Raw genomic sequence first — 23,713 nt, 5'->3', positions numbered from 1 at the left:
TTTCCTGGGTCAAAAGTCTATCATAGGATTTTCTGTATTGGTTGTTTTGGATTTTTTAATGCCTGAGAAACTATTCTTTTTTAAAAAAATAGATTTATTTATTTATTTGAGAGGTAGAGCTACAGACAGGTTGAGGGAGAAACAGAAAGGTCTTCCATTTGCTGCTTCACTCCCCAAATGGCTGCAACAGCCATAGATGAGCTGATTGGAAGCTGGGAGCCAGGAGCTTATTCCGGGTCTCCCACATGGTGCAGGGGACCAAGCACTTGGGCCATGTGTCAGTGCTTTCCCAGGCCATTAGCAGGAAGCTGGATTGGAAGTGAAGCAACTAGGACATGAAACGGTGCCCATTTGGGATGCCAGCACTGCAGGTGGAGGCTTAGCCCACTGTACCACAGCACCAGCTCCAGAAACTATTCTATTTTTAATGTTGAACATCTCTGAGGAATGGAACTTCTGAATATTTTAGAAAGGAATGTATTGAAATTGCAGATAAATTTGTCTCTTTTCCACATTACTCCATTTTAGCTGTCATTCTCCACATATTTTTTTAAATGGCAAGAACTTACCATTTATACTACGATTGAAAATGGCAATACAGACTTCTTTAGACTTCTCCGTTGTAACATGCCACCTGCCTGAGACGCCTTCTGCTGAAATGCAATACTCGGCGTTCAGCGAGGACACTGGTATACTTAACTCACACTGGGTCTCATCGCAGGGGTCGCTAACTTGTTTTTTATCTGTGTTCTATATGGAAAAAAAAGAAAAAAAGGCAATGAAAATGCATGGCTTCTTTCAATCTGAAAACAAAACAAAACAACAACAACAACAAAACAACAAACAAACCCAACACCATATTTATCCTGGTCAAACACCTAAAGAAAACACGGATGATGAATACTGAACATGACTGACAACAGCTTTGCCATCAGACAAGAGGTTCAGCACAGCATGATGACGTGTATCCATCAAAATCTTCCTTGCAGGGACTGTGAAGTTTAACACCTTGAGGAGCAGGGATATTCACTGCAGCTGTTAAACCAACAGACGTTCCTTCGTCCAGAGACAATGGCTGTTGTGGACCCAGGAGGCCAGATCTGAGTCTCCCAGGCCATGCCACGGAAGGGGAGTTAGAAGTTACTCTGCAGCCACAGAAGATTCGTGAGCCGATTTGAAGCAGTGGAGTAACATGAGGGGCTTTCTACTCGAGGACGACCCTGCTAGCAACCAGAGTGATACTCTCCGGTCTAAACCAGACGGCACTCTGCTGCTCACCTCTCTCCAGAGGTGCCACATCTCCCTGGGGGTTCAGTGAAAACCTGGCAAGCCTGCAGAGACCTACCCCAGTGCGCCAGCCCCTGCCCTCACTGCTCGCCGGCCCTGCCCACTGGCCTCCCTGCTCCACCCCTCCCAGGTGGGCTTCGATCCTCCAGGGTCTCTGCTGCGGTGCTGGGCCGAAAACGCCCTTCTCACCCATGTCCACGGGGCTCACTGCCAGACCTCCTGCAGCCACATCTCCAGTTAACGCCCCCACCTGCGCTGCCCAGCCCCTTCCCTGCTGATCATCTTGTCTGTGTTACTCCCTGCTGTCCTCCCGGTGCCCAGGAGGCACACGTAGGCGCCTGAGAAGTATCTGTTACATAAATGAGTGGCAATGCCATGGAGAATTGATGGAACAGAATAGCTCTCATCACCAGTGCCGGAGTAATGTCATTGTACCCCCACAGCTGTAGAATTGACTTTTTCTTTCAAAAATATTTATTCAAACTACAGCTGCCTGTTATTTTACATCACCACCATTGAAGAAGAAGAAAATTCAAATAGCCTCATCTCAGCAGTGGAGAAATGGAGGCACACAGGGTACAATCCTGCATTACGGCCACGTGCTAAACGAGGCCAGGAAAAACTGAACACTCAGAGTGACTCAGTCCACACCAGAGCCTTCTAATGACATTCCAACATACTTTTCTCTTACCAAAATCTACGCTTGCCTGAATTTTCAGAAATGACTTAAGCTAGCTACAGACTAATTTTCATTTTGGAAAAAATGAAAGAGAAGCACATACCTCACTGCCCTTCACTCTTATATACACATGGTACTCAAATGCATAGCAGGCACTGTCCTCATCATACATGGCTCCCAGCGTTTCTCCATTGATAACAATTAGAGGATGAAATATATTAATAGCAATGTTGTTGTCCACCTTCCTAACGTTGAGTGCAGGTGGTCCAATCTTTCCTGGGGGAAGGAGGGGTGGTATCATTAGTGCTGGCCTTGGAACTTCAGAGAACATTTCACAGGAGAATCAGAATCAGTGACTCAAACTACTGATTTTTCATTTCTGTTGTTCAACAGCAGGACTACATTTAAACCACTCTCCACAAAGATCTAGAAGATATTTTAAGTATCCTTAGTAAAGAAAACTTTAATGGACTTCAGGCCAGAACCACTCTCATCTTAGCTCTTCTTTAGAAGTTTAATTTCATTTCTAGTTCTACAGGAAAACAACCGGTCATAAAAGTCAGGGGCTTGATATAGTAGGCGCTCCATCAAGTAAATTTTTCCTTTATCCCTGTTTCTGTAGATTAAGAAGCCTGGTTTCTATATTTAAAAAAGTCTTCAAAAAGGCATTTGGTTATCCTCCCTCACTAAAAGTTCTATAAAAGTTTACTAAACGCAACTTTTACTGTGAGAACCAGAGCTAGATGTTAACGTATCTGACAAATTTTTTTTTATGTCTTTGACGTGTAGGGCTGCGTCACTGAACCATTTATTTGTCACATATGTACTGCACCCCTCCTGGGCATCCTCAGGGCCTAGCATGCTTTCTGGCACATACTAGGCCCTTGATACATCTCTGTGGGAGAAAAATGACACAGAGCTGATGTGCTTATGAGACGACAAGGGCATGGAGTCTGGAGACTAGCAACTGGTGAAAGGTAAGGAGAGGAAGGGCCTATGGCAGAGACGGAGCCAGCACAGCCTGAAAAGCTGGGTGAGCACTGGCAAGGCGGCGGCTGAAGGAACAACGCAGGGAAGCTGAGGGAGGAATGGCGTGGAGCTGGAGGAAAGGCCCCAGAGCCCTAGACCACTCAGGAGCTGTCGAGTGCCTGAGCTTTCTTTTATCCAGGAGAGAGAGGCTGTGGCCCGGGAGGGCAGTGGAGGATGGCCCAAGTGCTTGGGCTTGGGCTCCTGCACTTGCATGGGAGACCAGAAGGAAGCACCTGGCTCCTGGCTTCAGATTGGTGCAGTGCCGGCCGTAGTGGCCATTTGGGGGGTGAACCAATGGAAGGAAGCCCTTTCTCTCTGTCTCTCTCTCTCTCTCACTGTCTAACTCTGTCAAATAAAAAAAAAAAAAGGAAAGGAATGACAGAGAAAATTGTGCATGAAAGGGTGGTGCAGAGGACAGCTGGCCAACACTGATCTGGACTTGCACGCAGGGGCCATGTAATGCTTTACAAGGGGCAAGGCAATTGCTGCCTCTTAACCCTGTTCTGTGGGGCTTGGAAGACAGGAAAGATACTGATGGTATTCCTCCAGATGTTTCCCTGGCTTTGTGATTATCTTTGGTAAGTATGAACAAAAGCAAAAATATACCTAGGACATGTACAAGTGCTTTCAAATTTCAAATTTGCATGTGTATACATTCTACTTACCTTGTTTACATAAAGTGAATTCCTTTGACTCTGCATACATGGATTCCCTTTGTCCGACCCTAGCTTTAACTCTGGCCCACAGAGGACTTGATGGATCATCAATTTGGTGAAAAATATTACAGTAGTGATGAGAGATATTAACGCAGGCATCAAGCCACACTGCACTCCTAAAACAGAAAGGAATACACACAATAGTAGCTTTTATTATCGTATAAACTTGAACATTCCGTCTGTGCTTTGTTCATCATTCAGAGCATGGAGCTGGTATAAAGAGCTGAATAAGAACAGGATGGAGAAGTTCACACAAAGTAGGAAGTCCCTGCTCTTTGGTTAGAAGTATAGATATCTTAAGCAATTGGGGGTTATGGCCATCAGATGCCACCAGTGGAAAATCTGAGGATAATCTGGATTCCCCCCAAAACTTAAGTACTAATAGGTTACTGTCGACTGGAAGCCTTACCAAGAGCATAAATAGTTGATAAATATATATTCTGGGGGCCGGTACTGTGGCTTAGTGGGTAAAGCTGCCGCCTGCAGTGCCAGCATCCCATATGGGCACCAGTTTGAGTCTTGGCTGCTCCACTTCCGATCTAGCTCTCTGCTATGGCCTGGGAAAGCAGTGGAAGATGGCCCAAGTCCTTGGGCCCCTGTGCCCATGGGGGAGACCTGGAAGAAACTCCTGGCTCCCGGCTTCAGATGGCACAGCTCCAGCCACTGTGGCCATCTGGGGAGTGAACCAGCAGATGGAAGACCCCCACTCCCCAGCTTCCGCCTCTCTGTAATTCTGACTTTCAAATACATAAATAAGTCTTAAAAACAAAACCAGATATTCTGTGTTATATATACTTTACAGTGGCTAAAAAAATGTGAAACCATGAGAGGTCACTTTTTACCAAGATATACAATTTAGAGAGATGAACTGCTCAGAGAATGAGTGCTGTATACTGTTTTAGGCAGCTACTCAGAGTGCTAGAGCTTACCACAATAGCAATAAGAAGTGGCTATGAAATTATGACAGCAGTACAGTAAACCATAAGGTAATTTTATGTAGTTCCCACCTAGTACTGCATCTTTATGTGTGTTCACATTTCTCTTGACTGTTAAGGGCACCATGTGTGGGCTAGAAAGTGCAAGTGAAAATTTTGGTAAATTTTAGCTTTTTTAATAGACTTGTGCATATTTCGTGGTAGTAAATTATAAGGCAGACTATATTTGATGCACTTATGACATACCTCACCTTTTCCTAAGTTTTCCAACTAGGCTACATGGTTCCTCTAGGAGGTTTTTCAAATTGTTGAAAAAAGTCCATGTATTGGCAGAATCATGCAGTTCTAACCTGTGTTGTTCAAAGGTCAACTGAAATACAAACTCCTTTACAATGAAGGTGTTCAATTCAAAATATAGGTCTTCTACAAATCATATCTGTTTTTAAAACTGCTTTTTAAACAACTCTAGATTGCATTAGGAGAGATATTACTTAATTATAGAATCAAACACATTTCAAAGACTCCTAACAGTTTTAAAAATTTTTTGTTTGAATTTTATAGCTTTCTACTAAAAAACATACACCCACACACACACTCTCCTACACACTCACTAGAGGAAGATGACATCTTGCCTATCAGCTTTGTTTATCATGCCTTAAAATTTCACAAGTTAGTGGTGCTTCTCTACTTGGATTTTGACAGGAAGAAGAAATAGGAGGCAGGAAGTATTGTGCAAGATGTAATTACAACTTTACCAATCTGGAATTCTGTAAGTAGTTCAGGAAGTTCTGCCACATGGGAGGGAAGGATGATGGGAGGACCACAAAGAGTTGACAGAATAGGTGAGGGCTCAGATAGAAGCACAGGCATAAAAGAGCAACACTTACTCATAGGTCTTCACTTGAACAGTAAAAACAGGGGTCTTTGGCATGTTCTGGTACTCCCAATACAGGACTGGGTTCAAGTTATAGGACTCAACTGTAACACTGGTTGGCTTAGGCACTGCAAGAGATTCAAAAAGCAAAATGGTAAGAAACTATTAACATTACAAAGCCTTATTGTAAGATGCTATTTTAGTCAAATTTGTGTATGTGAAGAAATGTGGAATTCATGCTAAGATTATTTAAATTAAGAATGGATTCCTAGAAAATTATTTTATTAAAAATATATAGAAATGTGTTGATTCATTTTAAATTATAGAAGCATCATTGTGATATAAGGGAAATAAATGCATGTTACATTCCTTTATTTGAAATGCTTATGCACTGAAATATTTGGGCATAGCTGAGTATTCCTAATCTGAAAATTTGCAATCTGAAATTTTTCAAAATCTGAAACTTTTTGAACTGTTGCTCAAGAAGTTTTAGTTTTCTGAGCATTTCAGATTTCTTACTTCTTGATTAAGAATGCTCAACCTGATGCAATGAATTTCCAGAATCTTTTAGAAGTTTTTATAAATAAATGCATTGCTTATTATAATAATAATTCTCAATTCACTTAATCACTACAATCTTTCATATTTGATGCCACATACTATATCCAATGCCTAAAGAACTGGCTATGACAAGGATGGGCCAGTCTCATTCTTAAATATCAACAGGCTCTCAACCCTATATCTAGTACTATTATATCTTGAAGGCCCTGTTGATAGCACAGCCATAAATGTCTAAAGATTGACTGCAAGAGCCTTTGACCATTTCAGTTGTGTCAAAATTTTGCTCTTTGAGATATTATAGGGCTTTTTATAAAACATCTTTCCTGTCTTTGTTCTTATAAACTATTTTGGAAAATCTTTGTTGATGAAACTTGGAAGACTCACTAGGGAAGAGGTAGAAGTCATTTTAACATCTTTAATCAGACACTAACAAAACTATAATCTACTTATCAAAAGCAGCCATTTTCCTCTGTTCGTCCACCACTTCTTGCAAAACTGAACACACACATCTCACCCCTTCCCTTCATTTCTTCATTAACAAGAAGGTGTGGACAGAGTTAGTCATAGGACCCCAAATTTAAGGTCATTCAACCCTACCAAGCTGGAAAATTTTATTAAATATGATTTACTGATGTAAAAACGAATAAATAACTGGCAATGTAGCCAAGCATAGTAGTTTCTAAATATAACTTATCATCATCCTCAATAATCGTGAGAGCACCAGAATTTTATGTATTTTTTTCATGCTCCTTGGATGATAAAAATGATTGCAGGTTTCTAACAAGTGGACTGCTTTAGTGAGAAAAATATTTCTTGAGTTGGACATTAAAAATCCTGGGTACTTTCCTGATTGTATTAACATCATATATGTAAGATACTGGCTTCCTGTTGATGGCAACTACACTTGTCCAAAAACTAAAGTTCTAATTGTCAAGTACACACTGGCACATTGCTTTAGTTTATGGTTATTTAGCATATGTATTATCTTTTCAAAGCAGAACGTGAACCAAGAATCATCCATGTAGATAACGTGAACTATATACAAATTTTTTTCTAGTAATTTTTTTTTCTCCTTTACGGCAGTGGTTCTTGGCAAGGGTACATTAGGCAATGTCTGCAGACATTTCTAGTTCTCACAATCTGGAGGGGGTTGGTAAGACTGACACCTAGAACATAGAGGTCAGGGATCCTACTAAATATCCTACAGGAGACAGAGCAATTCTCTACAACAGAAAACAGCCAAGTCGCAAATGCCAACAGTGCCAAGGCTGAGAAATCTGGTTTTTGACAGTCATAATTTAAGGGGTGTGTTTCTGTATCTATGTATTTAGAGGGAAAGACTATTTTAGACCAATACTGTGTATCTCATGCCCCCCAGATGAGATTTGGTTACTGCCAAAATACCCAACTTCCATTTTATTTACCAAAGTAGTAGAATAATTTGCACAAAAAAGGTTGAGATTATGAAGCTGGCTGGGGGTGGGGGTGTCTCCTAGATTCAAATATTTTGCACATTACTGACTGGACTTTTCTGTGGGCAATAACCAGACACTTTTCTACTTAGGTTTCCTAAAACACTGCTGATGACTGTTGGTGCCTGTTACCTTTGGTTCTCTAAGCATCTTCCTTACAGGTGAACTACAAAGCCCTGGTCCTGCCAGATAGCCCTGGCTCCTCTCTTCTGGTTTTGATAAGAGTTCCTATAGCCATACATAGCCGTGGTATGTATGCATACCACTGTGGTATGTTTGCACGTCAATTTCCTGTAACAATCTAGTCCCCAAAAGTTCACAATTCATAGTTTAGGTAGAAATAAAAACCACTTCCGACTCTAGGATTCAATTCAACATTAATAGAAAATAACACTCATGCAAATAAATATAATTTTGCTACCAGATTAAGAGCAGACATCCAAGCAGAGGAAGCACACAGAACGCTAACAGGACCAGAAAAGATCTTAGCCATGACACACTGTAGTCAAACTTTCAACAGTAAAACAAAAAGAAAAGTTTCTAAAATGTGCACAAGAGAAGTGCCAGATTATGTTCAGAGGATCTCCAATTAGACTCACAGCTGACTTCTCATCAGAAACCCTACAAGCTAGAAGAGAATGCAAGATATAGTCTAAGTCTTAAGGGAAAAAAACTGTCAACCCAGAATACTGTTCCTGCAAATCTCTCATTTATTAATGAAGATGAAATAAAGGCCTTCAAAAACAAACAGATATTAAAAGAATTTGTCATCGCTCATCCAATACAAAAGATGCTTAAGGATGTGCTACACACAGAAACACAGGAAAATAACCATGATTATAAAAGACTGTGAAGGCAGAAAATCCTCCAGTAAAAGTACAAAAGAAATGCAAAGTAAACAACAGGAGTATTTATGGAAAAATGGCAGGGCCAAGTTGTCATTTATCAATACTCACCTTGAATATAAATGGCCTCAACTCTCCAGTTGAAAGATACAGACTGGCTGAATGGAATAAAAAACAAGATCCATCTATTTGATGCCTATAGGAAACAGATCTCACCAACAAAGATACATGCAGACTGATGGTGAAAGGGTAGAAAAAGATATTCCATACTAATGGAAAGCAAAAAAGGGCAGGTGTTGCCATCCTAATAGCAGACAAAATAGACTTTAACACAAAACTTGTTGAATGAGACAAAGGGCACTACGTAATGATTAAGAGATCAATTCAGCAGGAAGATCTGACTATAATAAATGTATATTCACTCAATTACAGGGAGCCTGGCTATTTAAAAGAAATGTGAATGAATTTATAGAGAGACACCAATTAAAAAAATACTGGAAGCTTCAACACCCCACTTTCATCAGTGGACTGATCAACTAGACAGAAAATCAACAAAGAAACAACAAAGCTATTCTAGACTATGGACCAAACAGCCTTAACTTTTCACTCCACAGTAGCAGAATACACATTCTTCTCACCAGCACATGGAACTTTCTTTAGGACAGACCTTATGGTAGGCCATAAAGTAAGTCTCAGCAGATTCAAAAAAAAAATCACATCATACCATACTTCTTCTCTGGTCACAATGGAATGAAGCTGGAAATAACAATCAAGAATCTCCAGATCATATGCAAACACATGAAGACTGAACAACATGTTCTTGAATGAACAGTGGGTCATACAAGAAATCAAAGAATCAAAAAATCTTTTGAGAAGTCAAAAAAATTTCTGGAAACAAACGAAGATGACAATACATCATATGTAAACTTATCGGAGGGGGTGGCGCTGTGGCATAGTGGGTAAGCTGCTGCCTGCAGTGCTGGCATCCCATATGGGCACTGGTTTGAGTCTTGGCTGCTCCACTTCTGATCCAGCTCTCTGCTGTGGCCTGGGAAAACAGTAGAGGATGGCCCAAGTCTTTGGGCCCCTGCACCCATGTGGGAGACCTGGAAGAAGCTTTGGATTCCCGCAGTTCTGATGGTTGCAGCTGTTGGGGGAGTGAACCAGAGGGTGGAAGACCTCTCTCTCTCTCTCTCTCTCTCTCCCTTTCTTTCTCTTTCTCTCTCTGTCTCTGCCTCTGCCTCTCTGTAAATCTGCCTTTCAAATAAATAAATAAATCTTAAAAAAATAAACTTACGGGATACAGCTGAAACAGTATTAAGAGGGAAGTTCACAGGAATTGGTACCTACATGAAGAAATTGGAAAGGCATCAAATGAATGAGCTATCAATGCATTTCAAGGACCTACACAAACAACAATAAACCAAACCCCACATTAGTAGGAAGAAAGAAAAAATTAAAATTACAGAAGAAATAAAACAAAACTAAAACAAAAAACATAAAAAAAATCAGTGAAATGAAGAGCTGGTGTTTGAAAAAATAAATGAAACTGATATACCATTGGCCCAACCAGCCAAAATAGAGGGAGAAGAACCAAATCAACAGAATGAGAGATGAAAAATGAAATGTAACAACAGATACCACAGAAAGAAAAAGAATCATCAGGAATTACTATACCACAAAGAGCTGTATGCCAAGAATTTTGGAAACCTAGAAGAAATGGATAGATTCCTGGACACCTATAATTTAACAAAAATGAGTTTTGAAGACACAGAAACTGAAATGGAACAATAAACAAGATGGAAACTGAATCAGTAATAAAGACCCTCTCAATAAAGTAAAGCCCAGGACCAGATGGCTTCACTGCTGAATTCTACCAGTCATTTAAAGAAGGACTAATTTCAGAATGGCAGATGCCCTAAACAGCACTCTGGCCTCAGAATCAGCCCTTAAGGCACTCGGATCTGGCTGAAGAGCCCATGAGAGTATTTTAGGCATGGAAAGCCAAGACAGTCTGGCAAAAACGAAAAACAAAAACAAAAACAAAAAAACAAACAAAAAAACACCTAAATGAAAAATCTCTGAGAGTGATATCCCAGTAGAAAGAATGGGCCATCAAAGAAGGAGGTAGCTTTCTCTGAAGGGAGGAGAGAACTTCCACTTTGACTATGACCTTGTCTAAATAAGATCGAAGTCAGCGAACTCAAAAGGCTTCCACAGCCTTGGAAACTCATGACTTGAGGAGATTTCTGATGCCATAAACAAGAGTGTCAAATTGTTTAGTCAACAACAGGAGTCACAGTGTACTTACTCCTTATATGGGATCTCTGTCCTTAATGTGTTGTCCAATGTGAATTAATGCTATAACTAGTACTCAAACAGTATTTTACACTTTATGTTCTGTGTGAGTGCAAACTGATGAAATCTTTACTTAATATATACTAAATCGATCTTCTGTATATAAAGAGAATTGAAAATGAATCTTGATGTGAATGGAATGGGAGAAGGAGTGGGAGATGGGAGGGGTGCGGGTGGGAGGGGAAGTTATGGGGAGGAAAAAGCCATTGTAATCCATAAACTGTACTTTGGAAAATTATATTTACTAAATAAAAGTTTAAAAAAAATAAAGAAGGACAAATTTCAATTCTTCTGAAACTGTACAAAACAATTCAGAGGGAGGGAATCCTCCCAAACTCCTTCTATGAAGGAGTAATTCCTAAACAGAAAAAAAAAATACAATAGAGAAAGAGAACTATAGAGCAACATCCCTGGTGAACATAGATACAAAAATCTTCAATAAAATACTAGCAAACTGAATTGAACAACACATCAGAAAGATCATTTACTTGGATTAAGTGGGATTTATTCCTGATATACAGGGATGGTTCAACACTTGTAACTCAGTAAATGTGATATGTCACATTAACAAACTGAAGAACAAATATCATAAGCTTATTTCAATAGATACAGAGAAAGCATTTGTTAAAATACAACATCCTTTCATGATGAAAACCTTAAGCAAATTGGGTAGAGAAATAACATTCCTCAATACAATCAAGGCAATTTAAGACAAACCCATGGCCAGCATCCTACTGTATGGGGAAAAGCTGGAAGCGTTCCTACTGAGATCCCCAACCAGGCAAGGATGCCCACTCTCACCATTGCTATTTAATTTATTCTTGGAAGTTTTAGCCAGAGCCATTATGTAGGAAAAATAAATCAAAGGGATACAAACTGGAAAGGAGGAAATCAACTATTCCTATTTGCAGATGACAAGATTCTATATGCAGAGGATCCAAAAGACTCTACCGAGAAACTATTGGCTCACATAAAAGAGTTTGGTAAAGTGGCAGGATATAAAATCAATACATAAAAATCAGGAGCCTTGGTTGAGAAAGAACTTTTAAGATTAGCCCCATTCACAATAGCTCCAAAAAGAATTAAATACCTTGGAATAAATTTAACCAAGGATATCAAAGATCTTTACGATGAAAATAACAAAACACTAAAGAAATAAATAGAAACACAGTAAAAAATGGAAAAATCTTCCATGTTCATGGATTGGAAAAATCAACATCATCAAAATGTCCATACTATTAAAAGCAATCTAGGGCTGGCGCCGTGGCTCACTAGGCTAATCCTCCACCTTGCGGTGCTGGCACACCAAGTTCTAGCCCCGGTCGGGGCACCGGATTCTGTCCCGGTTGCCCCTCTTCCAGGCCAGCTCTCTGCTGTGGCCAGGGAGTGCAGTGGAGGATGGCCCAAGTGCTTGGGCCCTGCACCCCATGGGAGACCAGGAGAAGTACCTGGATCCTGCCATCGGATCAGCATGGTGCGCCGGCCGCAGCGTGCTGGCTGCGGCAGCCATTGGAGGGTGAACCAACGGCAAAGGAAGACCTTTCTCTCTGTCTCTCTATCACTGTCCACTCTGCCTGTCAAAAAACAAACAAAAAGCAATCTAAAGGTTCAATTCAATCCCAATCAAAATACCAATGACATTCTTTGTAGATCTAGAAAAAAATCATGCTAAAATTCATATGGAAGGCTGGTGCCGCGGCTCACTAAGCTAATCCTCCGCCTTGCGGCACCGGCACACCGGGTTCTAGTCCTGGTCAGGGCGCCGGATTCTGTCCCGGTTGCCCCTCTTCCAGGCCAGCTCTCTGCTGTGGCCCGGGAGTGCAGTGGAGGATGGCCCAAGTACTTGGGCTCTGCACCCCATGGGAGACCAGGATAAGTACCTGGCTCCTGCCTTTGGATCACCACCGTGCGCCGGCCACAGTGCACTGGCCGCGGCGGCCATTGGAGGGTGAACCAACGGCAAAGGAAAACCTTTCTCTCTGTCTCTCTCTCTCTCTCACTGTCCACTCTGCCTGTCAAAAAAAAAAAAAAATTCATATGGAAGCACAAGGGACCCTGGATAGCTAAAGCAATCTTATACAACAAAAAGAAAGCTGGAGGCATCACAATACTTAATTTCAAGACATACTACAGGGTAGTTATAATCAAAACAGCCTGGTACTGGCACAGAAACAGTCAGGTAGACCAATGGAACAGAATAGAAACTTCAGAAATCAATCCACACATCTACAACCAACTTACCTTTTACAAAGGAGCTAAAATCAATCCACGGATCAAGGACAGTTGCTTCAACAAATGGTGCTGGGGAAACTGGATCTCCATGTTCAGAAGTATGAAACTAGACTTATACCTTACACCTCATATAAAAATCCACTCAAAATGGATCAAAGACCTAAATCTACAACCTGATACCATCAAATTACTAGAGAACACTGGGGAACTCTGCAAGACATTGGCATAGGCAAAGATTTCTTGAAAAGTCTCCAGAAGCACAGGCAATCAAAACCAAAATTAACAAGTGGGATTACATCAAACTGAGGAGCTTCTGCACTGCAAAAGACACACTCAGGAAAATGAAGAGGCAACTGACAGAATGGGAGAAAATATCTGCAAACAACACAATTGATAAAGGGTTAACATCTAGAATCTATAAAGAGCTCAAGAAGCTCAAGAATAATAAAACAAATAATCCAGTTAAGAAATGGGCAAAGGACTTGAGCAGGTATTTTTCAAGAGAGGAAATTAAAATGGCCAAAAAACACTTGAAAAAATGCTCAGGATCACTAGCCATCAGGGAAATGCAAATCAAAATCACAATGAGGATTCACCTCACTCCAGTTAGAATGGCCCTCATACAGAAATCAACAAACAAAAATGTTGCTAACGATGTGGGGAAAAAAGTACCTTAATCCACTGTAGGTGGGAATGCAAACTGGTAAAGCCATTATGCAAGAAAGTATGAGGATAACTCAGAATTCTGAATATAGACCTACCATATGACCCAGCCATCCCACTCCTGGGAATTTAACCAAACCAAAAGGTAATCAGCATCTGAAAGTTATCTGTACTCCCATGTTCACTGCAGCATAATTCATAATAGCTAAGATATGGAATCAACCCAGATGTCCATCAACTGTTGACTAGAGAAAGAAATTATGCTATATATACACTATGGAGTACTACTCAGCTATAAAAAATGAAATCCTGTCTTTTACAACAAGATGGTTGCAACTGGAAACCATTATTCTTTGTGAAATAAGCCAGTCCCAAAAAGACAGATATCACTGTTTCCCTGATTCAGGGTAACTAATAGAGTACCTAAAATATAATGTTTAGAAATGAAATGAAATGGATATTTTGAGATTTGATAATTGTTTGCAGCCCTTGTCTCTTCTGTGGAGGAATAGTGTTTTTTTTTTCTTCATAATATTTGTTAAGCTCTTTTACTTAGTGTAGGGTTAACTATACAATCATTAAGTAAACTGAAACCTTTGAAAAAATTAAGAGTTGGTATGTGAGAGGGAAGAGGAGAAGGATTGGAGCTTGGATGAGAGGGAGGGTAAAGGGGAAAGTATCCCTATGTTCCTAAATCTGTACATATGAAATACATGGAACTTGTATAACTTAAATAAAAATTTTTAAAAAAGCAGAAAGTAGGGCCTTCACCACTTTGTCTGAGCTCTTGGGAGCTAGATTACAGCTCATCAGGCACATTTTCTACATGCCACAATACAATATGGCTATGAAGGCAATAGTGTTGCCAAGCTTTCTGCTACTACAACACAAGAATGCTCATTCTTCCAATTTTCAACAATAGCAGCCCTTCACTTCCTTTTAAGCCCCTCTTTTAAATTATTCCCAACAGAAATGACTTTACAATTGTATATACTTGCCGGCGCTGTGGCTCAACAGGCTAATCCTCTGCCTCGCGGCGCTGGCACACCGGGTTCTAGTCCCGGTTGGGGCGCCGGATTCTGTCCTGGTTGCCCCTCTTCCAGTCCAGCTCTCTGCTGTGGCCAGGGAGTGCAGTGGAGGATGGCCCAAGTCCTTGGGCCCTGCACCCACATGGGAGACCAGGATAAGCACCTGGCTCCTGGCTTCGGATCAGCGCGGTGCGCAGGCCGCAGTGCGCCGGCCACATTGGCCATTGGAGGGTGAACCAACGGCAAAGGAAGACCTTTCTCTCTGTCTCTCTCTTTCTCACTGTCCACTCTGCCTGTCAAAAAAAAAATTATTCCCAATAGAAATGACTTTACAATTGTACATACTCAATGCTAAATTCCTTTGAGAAAAGACCAACAAAAGCCAATCTACACAACTGAATATCAGATAAAGTGCATTTGTAATTAGGAAGCCGCCCTTGAAACATACCTTATAAAGCCGCAAACAAGCGGAGACTTGTGCAGTATTACATTGGTGTTTAAAAGGAATCCAATTGTGTTTCCCATTATTTAGATAAAAGTCTGACAATGGTTAGATTACGGCAAGGACAAAAATCACAGCTTTCAAAACAATCAAGACAGATGGTAGTAGGACAAAGAGGCTTCAGTGAATTATAGCAGACAGAAACAAGTACAGGATTAAAAGAGAAACTTTTGGTTATTTACCCCCGTAGATAAAACTTGTGGTTTTAATGTTACCAGAAGAAAAATCATGCAGTTACTAGACATGTAGCTGGTTGTGGTTGCCTTTGCCAAAAATCACGTGATAAACACATGAGTAACTTTCCCATTAAGTTTCTAGAATTTTGTTAACTTGAAGTTTAAATAGTTTCATATTCAGATTAAGCTAATTAAGGATTACAATAAACTTCTAATCATATAATTACATTGTATAAGTAAACATATTTGTGGAAACAGCAAATATCTGTGGAGTTTACAGAGAGTGATTTTGTAAATAACTTTACAATTTTCCAATTAATTGTAAATGCTCAGATGCAGTTTCATGTAACTCATGCTGCTTTTGTAAATGGGTTCAGAATTACTTGGTGTATTTTATCTGTACACTTTAAGGTCTAATTCACAAAACTCCAGATCTCACAGTTGAGGATTTAATAGAACCAAACACGGGAAAGCAGAATCAGCTTTTCCTAACATTCTAATTACATTGTGGAAAAGAAGGAGAGTTCTGGGAAGAGCCACGTGTTCTCTCAGCAAGTTGGTAAGCCAGGAGACACAGGATATGAACAAAGAGCAAGGGAGAGGACAGAGAGGATGGGTGAAGATCAGCAGGTGATGGAGCAATGTGACAGCCAGGACCACAGCAACCCACACAGCTCTGCAGTAACTGCTATGAAGGGAGGGGACAATCGACAGACACCTGTAGATTATAGTCTGAAGACACAGGCGATTTGCTCTGCTTGGATGGGGGAGCATAGCGCTGTCACCTGTGCGCCACCCCACAACCTTTGACCCAGGGGTGAGGAGTTCATTACCTACTTTAACTCACAAACATACAAAGACTGTACACATATGCAGAATGGAGCTACTGACGACAGACCCCGACAGGGCAATCTGCTGCCCAACATCTCTATGGGAAGAACTAACTGAGGGAGCACATAGAAGGGCAGCAGGGCCAGTCACTAAGCTGTTCCTCTGGGTTAAGTCGTCTGACTCTACAACTCAAGGGGGGTGGGGGTGGTGGCGTTCACCCTAGGTGTTGAGATGCTGCCTAGGATGCCTGCTGCCCATATCAGAGTGCCTGGCTCTGAGTCCGAGCTCTGCTCCAGATTCCCGTTTCCTGTTAATGCACATCCCGGGAGGCAGCAGGGGATGGCTCAGGAGTGGGTCCCTGCCACCCATGTGGTAGACCTGGATTGAGTTTCAGGTTCCTGGCTTAGTTGGGTAGCTCTAGCTGTTGTGCACATCTGGGTTGTAAACCAGTAGATGGGAGTGCTCACTCTCATGTACTCTCTCTCTGCCTCTCAAATAAATAAGTAAAAATTTAAAAACAAAAATGCTCCCGATAGAAGTATCTTGGCCCTTTTCTGAATGAACAACTCTCAGAGAAAAGCTCTAACATCTGTCCCATGTTAAAGGTATGGGGCCATGTGCATTTTCACAAAAGGTTTTTTTTTTTTTTTTTTTTTGATACTACAAACTAAGAAAGACATGAGTAATCCAGACAGAAAACCTGAAAACTATCAGATCAGGGTTTTTGTGGCTTTGTTATAATACATGAGTATTTACAATTACAATATGAGTTATTGTCATCCTGACTGGCTTGATAGTGCTGGTGAAGTGATATTTAAAAAAAAATGCTTTCCAACTTTCATCTTAGTAAGGAGAACATTCCCCCTGGATTTAAGATGAATCAGGACATTCGATCATTTTTACACATGATGTTCCAGATATTCCAAGACTTTAACTGATATATCTTATCATTTCGGAGCTTTGAAAGGAATTCTATGTTGACCATCTTGTGAAACAAAAGGAAAAACAGTCCGTTTCTACTTCCTTCTACTATTTTCATGTATCATCAGAAAAAGGTAGGTTCAAATCCAAGGGTTTGATGAGGGTGCCTGAAATAATTCAGGTCTCTCTCTTTTTTTAGATTTATTTATTTACTTGAAAGAGTTACAGACACACACACACACACACACATATACAGAGGAGGGGGGGGAGAGAGAGGGAGAGAGGGAGAGAGAGAAAGTGAGTCAGTCTTCCATCTGCTGGTTCACTCCCCAGATGGCCGCAATGGCTGCAGTGGCTGGAGCTGGGCTGACCCGAAGCCAGGAGCTTCTTCCGGATCTCCCATGCAGGTGAAGGTCCCTGAGCACTTGAACCATCTTCTATTGCTTTCCCAGGCCATAGCAAAGAGCTGGATCAGAAGTGGAGCAGCCGGGACTCAAACCAGCACCCATGTAAGATACCGGCACTGCAGGCAGTGGCTTTACCTGATAAGCCACAGCACCGGCCCCTCAGGTCTCTTTCTTACTCTTTATCAAGGTTCCACAGCTGGGTCAAGATCCCCAGAGTGGAGCTTCAGTCTTTGGACTTCAGGCCCAGTTTTGGTTTATCACTCACTCTCTTTCTTTCTCTTAAAATGTGGAGCCCAAAAGTGATGCAGGAGATGTAAATGAAATTCTCTCTCTCTCAAAACTAGGCATACTGAGGGTTTACACTGACCTGGGAATGAATTAACTCCCGCCCCTTGCCCCTTGCAATATCTTTCAATCAAACCACCCCCAAGCTAAGGCTTATCAGATACAAATGTGCTCTGATACTTTTTCTGACCTGAAACCCAGCATTTTATTCTTGCTCCTATTAGTCTGATTTCATCTAGCTTGGTTTGGTGTGACATGGACTCTGACTGGACTGGACACTCTAGTTCATGAAATAGGTAATTTCCTAAGACTAATTCCCTGTGGACTAATTCAAAGTTGAGACATAGTTTAGGAATTAGAAAAACAAAATTAGAGCTTTGCAGTTTACAAAAATAGGAAAAAGGTGTTAGACTACATTAGCTGTTGAGTCTATTTTAAAGTTCTCATATTGACTTACATGAGTTTGTTTTTTAAAAGGCCAACACTTTCTCCTATATATCTAAAACAATTTAACATTTAAAAATACATTTGTTAAAATAATGGTGCAAATTATTAAATGATAATCACTGACATATATTAAGCATTTACTACAGAACATGCAATGTGCTCAACTTTTTATTAATTATCTCAGAAAATCACCATAAAATATCATTATACATATTTCACCAATGAGAAAACAAAGGCTAAGAGAATTTATATAGACTTGACAATATGCTAAGTTTCCTTGGTTTGATTAAGAAACACTGCTTAAAGATCTTTGTGATTTTTAAAATGTTTTATTTATTTATTTGAAAGAATTACAGAGAGAGAGAGAGAACTTCCATCTGCTGGTTCACTTCCTAGACGGCTGTCATGATTGGAGCTGGGCCAGGTGGAAGCCAGGAGCCAGGAGCTTTTTCTGGGTCTCCCATGTGGATGGCAGGGGCCCAAGGACTTGGACCATCTTTGACTGCTTTTCCCATGTGCGTTAGCAGGGAGCTGGATCGGAAGTGGAGCAGCTGGAACTCGAACCAGCATTCATATGGGATGCTACCATTGCAGGCGGTGGCTTTACTCTCTACGCCACAATGCCGGCTTCTATTTGTGATCTTTTAATAAGAGGTAAATAACTGTCATAAATAAAGTGGAGTGAAGATAACGCTTTTTTTTTAAGATTTATTTATTTGAAAGGCAGTGCATCAGAGAAAGGGAGAGACAGAGAAAGAGAGACAGATACATTGAGGGAGAGATCTTCCCTCTCTGCTGATTCTCCAAATGGTTTTAACAGCCAGGTCTGGGTCAGGCCAAAGCCAAGAGCAAGGAATTCCATCCAGGTTTCCCATGTGGGTTCAGGGGCCCAAGTACTTGGGCCATCTTCCACTGCATTCCTAGATGCATTAGCAGGGAGTTGGACCAGAAGCAGAAAAGCTGGGACTTGAAACTGTACTCTGATATGTGATGCAGTGCCCCAGGGAGCAGCTTAACCCGCTGTGCCACGATGCTGCCCTGATACGACTGTTTTCTGATGACTTCATTGTCATAAGCATCCGCTTAAAGTAATGCTGCCTGGTTCGCATACACTGTCACAATTTTGTGTTGGCCACTGCAAAACCTGAACAATGGATTACAATAAATAATCCCTCTAAAGCTAAACAGATACCTCGCATTCTGATTACTACGCAGTGGGATGACTGAAAAGAAAGACAGCTCCTTAATAAGAAAAGGAACCAACCTCTTTCAGTCAGGAATTCATCTGATTCTGGTTCAAATCATTCTGATTCTTTCTCCAACTAAAACAGAGCCTTTAATTATTCATCGAGTTTATAAAATAATGAAATATTGCTGTAGGCTGCCTAATGTTGTGATAGTTCACTTTTTTTATATAGAACCAAAATATGGATCTTTCAAAGTCTGTATGAATCAAAAGAAAATGAAAAAAAAAAAGTAATGCCCTATTCACTAACTATGATGAAAACGCATGATCTTAGGTACTTTGAATTTCTGAAATAAAACCGGAAGCCAAAGGAAACAAGGACAAATGTCATCTCTGTGCAGGGCATTCTTCCAAAGTGAGAGAACAGTGTAGAAGCGGGTCTGACACAATACAGAAGTCAGTCAAGCGCCCTATGGGAAGGAAGGCTCTTCAGCTGTACCCAGAGTGCAACTGCAAACTGGAAGCCACAGCTACGGAAAGGCAGTGAAAAATCTAGGGAAATGGATGTGCGTGTCCTTAAACACGGCATGAAAAATATGTAGTATGAAAAAGCTATGCATGGATTTCAAAATTTTTTGCACCAAAATAAACTTATTTTTTAACCTCATTTCCCCCACAGACTTTCTGCAGTTCTCTTGTATTGCAAATACACGATCAAAACACGGACACCTGTGTTTAATAAAATGCTGGCTAGCAGAAAGCCACTCCCAAGAGAGGCAGGCAGGCAGGCAATCCCACTCCCAGGACAGGCTTGAAGGACAGGCAAAATTCCGGTCAACAAGGAGGGCCGTGAATTCAGCAGGACGGGCCAGATGCTTGGTTTAGCTCTCTGCCCACCCCAGAAACCTAAGTCATCCTTCCCCTACCTGCCCACGTGCCGTCAACCAGAGCCCTGCTGCCTCTGCCTGCTGAATACGCCTTCAGACCGCCCTCTTGGGCGTGTCAATCCGTACTGCCGCCTCCCCCGCAGGCAGCGGCCTCCTAATTGGCCTCCCTCCTTTGCATGGACCCTCAAACTGTTTCATGAGACAACTGGGGTTTCTCAGTGGCATCCTGCATCCTGCATAGCATCATTTCCCTTTGGGAAAGCATCCAGTGGCTGCCTAATGCCTTGCACAAGGCGTCGCGGGCACAGTCCTTTGGAGGCTCAGCTCCTGTCTTCTTTCAGAAATACCTCTCCTCTTCCGCCCTGCAGGCATGTCTTTCCCTTGGGAGCCGGCACCCGAACCCAGCAGGGCAAATCAGAATCTTGCCTTGGAACTTTGTTAGGATGGAGGAAGCTGCAGTACGTTAAAATAAGCAGCTCTCACCGTCCACCGATCCTGCTGTCAACACCCAGACAGTGAGAAATCAGAAATGGTGAATTCTGGCAGTTTGAGTCCTGGTTCTAGCTCCCTGAGGCCCTCTAGTTTTCTGCTTAGCAGCTCTTGGATTCTCTGAGCCAATACTTTTGTCTTTTTGCTTCCGTTAGCAAGAGCTCTGCTCCTTTCCCTTACTGTGGTATGCGAGGCACTTCACTGTTTCCTATCTGTGATCTGTGCAGCTAGCCCAGTTTCCTTGCACCCTCACTCACTTGGTCTATGAGACAATGCTTAAATACTCCACTCATCCAACATGCTGCTTCCCACCTGTAATCCTGCACACACAAATCTCTCTGCATCCGGGGTACCAAGGTTGGGGTCACCTTCTTGGTGAAGTCTTTCCTGATTCCCCGCCCCCATCCCCAACAGAACCAAGCACTCATTCTGCTTTCCAGTAGCCTTTGCCCAAGTTCAAGTTCTTATCTCAACGTCTTTGCAACGGCTCACGTGAACAACTAACCTGCCCTACGTGGCAGATAGCTGAGCAGTTAAAACGAACTTAGGATGCCAGAGTCACACCACCGAGCTTCCCACGGAACAGCAGTGACCCCTGCTAGCTGGGCACACCTCTCCGAGCCTCCAAGGCTCACGCATAAGCAGAGATATCCATAGCGCCGACCTTTCGGGGTCGCTGTGTTCAGCACTTAGAAGAGTGTGTAGCACTGACAGCGCTTGGCTGCTGTTACTGTGATTCTGGAAACCAGGAACTTGGTCATCACGATGCGCTTCTTCCCAGCACTCCACGACCCAAGGAAGGGCTGGGTGTGACCGGGGCACTTGGACCAGACGCTGAAGAAGAGGCCACAACACAGATGGTCAAGGCCTGGAGTCGGCCAGGATTAAGGAGGCCGGGCCTCCCGGGCAGCTGCTACTAACTGGACACTGAAGATGACACTCCAGCCTGAGACAGTGTGCACGTGCGAGACACAGCGCATTCACTGATTTCTCCCGAGCTCCGCGCCACGCTTACCTCCCAGCGTTGGAAAAGCCACCTGGGCTCCGCTTCCCGGGAGCCTAGGGGAGCCTGAGGGGCTCAGCGCCGCGCCTCCATAACGCACTAGGCGCGCACGCATTCCCGCACCCGCAGACTCCCGCAAGGCCACCGGTGACCGCCCCTGTGGGCCCGCGACACAACACACCTGTCTCCCGCCCTAGCATTCGGGTCCACCCCAGGGACAAAGCACTGAAGCTACGAGCTGCGCCCATGGGGTCAAGGGCGGAGGAGGAAATCACCGGTCACAAGCACCGACGGCACGGAAGCCCGCGTCGCGCCGCGCTGCGCTGGCAACCACCAAGGGGCGAGCGCCAGGTGGGCAAACCTCGGGACCCCGCGCAGCTTCCCGGCGGCCGCCGGCGCAGGGCGGGGCTTCCCGGTCGGGGCGGCTCCCACGCTCCCTCCCGTCTCCACCCGGCCGCGAGTGACAGTACCCGAGGACGGCTCCGGATCCGCGGTGCTCAGCCCAGCGCTGCTCCCGGCCGCCGTGAGGAGCAGCAGAAGGCCCAGGAGAGCCATTCTGCCAAGGACGGACCCCGGGACCCCCGGAGCGCCTGCGGGAGCCCGGCGGCAGGGCCCTTCGGCCTCGGACTCGCGTCACTTCCGCGGCCCAGTACCCAGCTGCGGTGGGAGGCGGGGCTGGGGCGGCTCGGCGGGGGCGTGGCCAGGGCGGGGCGTGCCCGCGGGGGTGGGGTCAGGACGGAGGGGCGGGGCGCGGGCGGGAAGACAGCGGAGGAGGGCTCCCACGAAGCAAAACGACGTGGGGTCGTCCCCTGGGCTCCGGGGTAGGTGAAGCGCTGGGGCGCAAAGGGAACGTTCTTTCGACTTGGGTCTGCCTTCCACAGTTCCTCTTCCTGTTTTTGCAGTGCCCTGGAGTCGCAGAACTTTGCCTAAAACACAATTGGGCCACAATCCTTGTTTGGCCCTATTAGATGTCCAAGAGGTCTCTGGACGCCCTGGAGCAGGAGATTTTAGGATAGGAATGGTCCTCAAATTCCGCCTCCAATCCCTGCATTTCCCCCGCCCCTGCCCCCCGGAAGCTAAGGCGTCACTAGTGAACCCGTTTGTATAAACTGGCATAACCCAGATCAACTTTATAGCTGCTTTATTCTTCTCAGCAGTTAACTGTCGAACAGAGGATCCTGAAGCAGCTCTCACTGAGCTCTTGCACTCTTGCCTCCGACCACATTTGCTATTCCGGGTCTCTCCCGCTGCATGCCAGCGGCCTTGGCTCCTTGCCCTTCCCAGTTCAATGGGTGCTGTACATGCCTATGACAAACTACCTCACCTACTTCAGTTCTCTGCTTCTCACAGTCTTGCACAAACTAGCTGCAGCCCACTCTCCCTCACCCTGCCATGCTGTTTTTTCATGGCACTTTCCACCTTCCCCAGTATCAAAATATGCATATTAGTGTCAATTTTCTCTCCCTTCTAGAAGGTTCACTACCTAGAGCTGAAATCATTGGTATTCAATTAGTACTTGATAAAAAATCCATGATTACATTAGCATTCAGGAAAATTCTAGAGAGCAGAATCTTATGAAGACACTATAAGCTAGCGAGGAATTATCAGCTACATCACACTGTCTCTTTTAAATATTTATTGATTTGAAAGGCAGAGTTACAGAGAGAGAGAGAGAGAGAGAGAGAGAGATGGAGAAATCCTCCATCTTCCATCTGTTGATTTCACTCCCCAAATGGCCACAACAGCTAGGTCTGGGCCAAGCCAAAGCCAGGAGTCAGGAGATTCTTCTGGGTCTCCCATGTGGGTTCAGGGACCCAAACATTTGGGTCATCTCCCATTGCCTTCCCAGGTGCATTAGCAGGGAGCTGGATAGGAAGTGGAGTAGCCGGGATTCAAACCA

At 43.2% G+C, this 23,713-nt stretch overlaps 1 protein-coding gene across 2 annotated transcripts in view; it reads right to left on the bottom strand.

Moving 5' to 3' along the window:
• Positions 1-22,515, bottom strand: part of IFNGR1 (interferon gamma receptor 1) — a 28,740-nt gene extending 6,225 nt beyond the window's left edge. Inside the window, exons 1-5 of one of the 2 annotated variants that reach the window (XM_008263570.4) lie at positions 22,284-22,515; positions 5,534-5,648; positions 3,661-3,827; positions 2,070-2,242; positions 570-750 (exon numbers count right to left, since the gene is read on the bottom strand). In XM_008263570.4, the coding sequence (XP_008261792.2) occupies positions 570-750; positions 2,070-2,242; positions 3,661-3,827; positions 5,534-5,648; positions 22,284-22,368 (721 nt within the window). In that variant the 5' untranslated portion in view covers positions 22,369-22,515. Of the gene's footprint in view, positions 1-569; positions 751-2,069; positions 2,243-3,660; positions 3,828-5,533; positions 5,649-21,994; positions 22,206-22,283 lie in introns of those variants that run through there. The other variant, XM_051854301.2, reaches the window with a different exon arrangement.
• Between the last annotated feature and the right edge of the window lie 1,198 nt (positions 22,516-23,713).

Source organism: Oryctolagus cuniculus, chromosome 5 (genome assembly GCF_964237555.1).
Source record: "Oryctolagus cuniculus chromosome 5, mOryCun1.1, whole genome shotgun sequence".
Taxonomy (NCBI): domain Eukaryota; kingdom Metazoa; phylum Chordata; class Mammalia; order Lagomorpha; family Leporidae; genus Oryctolagus; species Oryctolagus cuniculus.
Note: the sequence above shows the minus strand (reverse complement) of the source record. Positions and strands in the feature narration are given on the sequence as shown.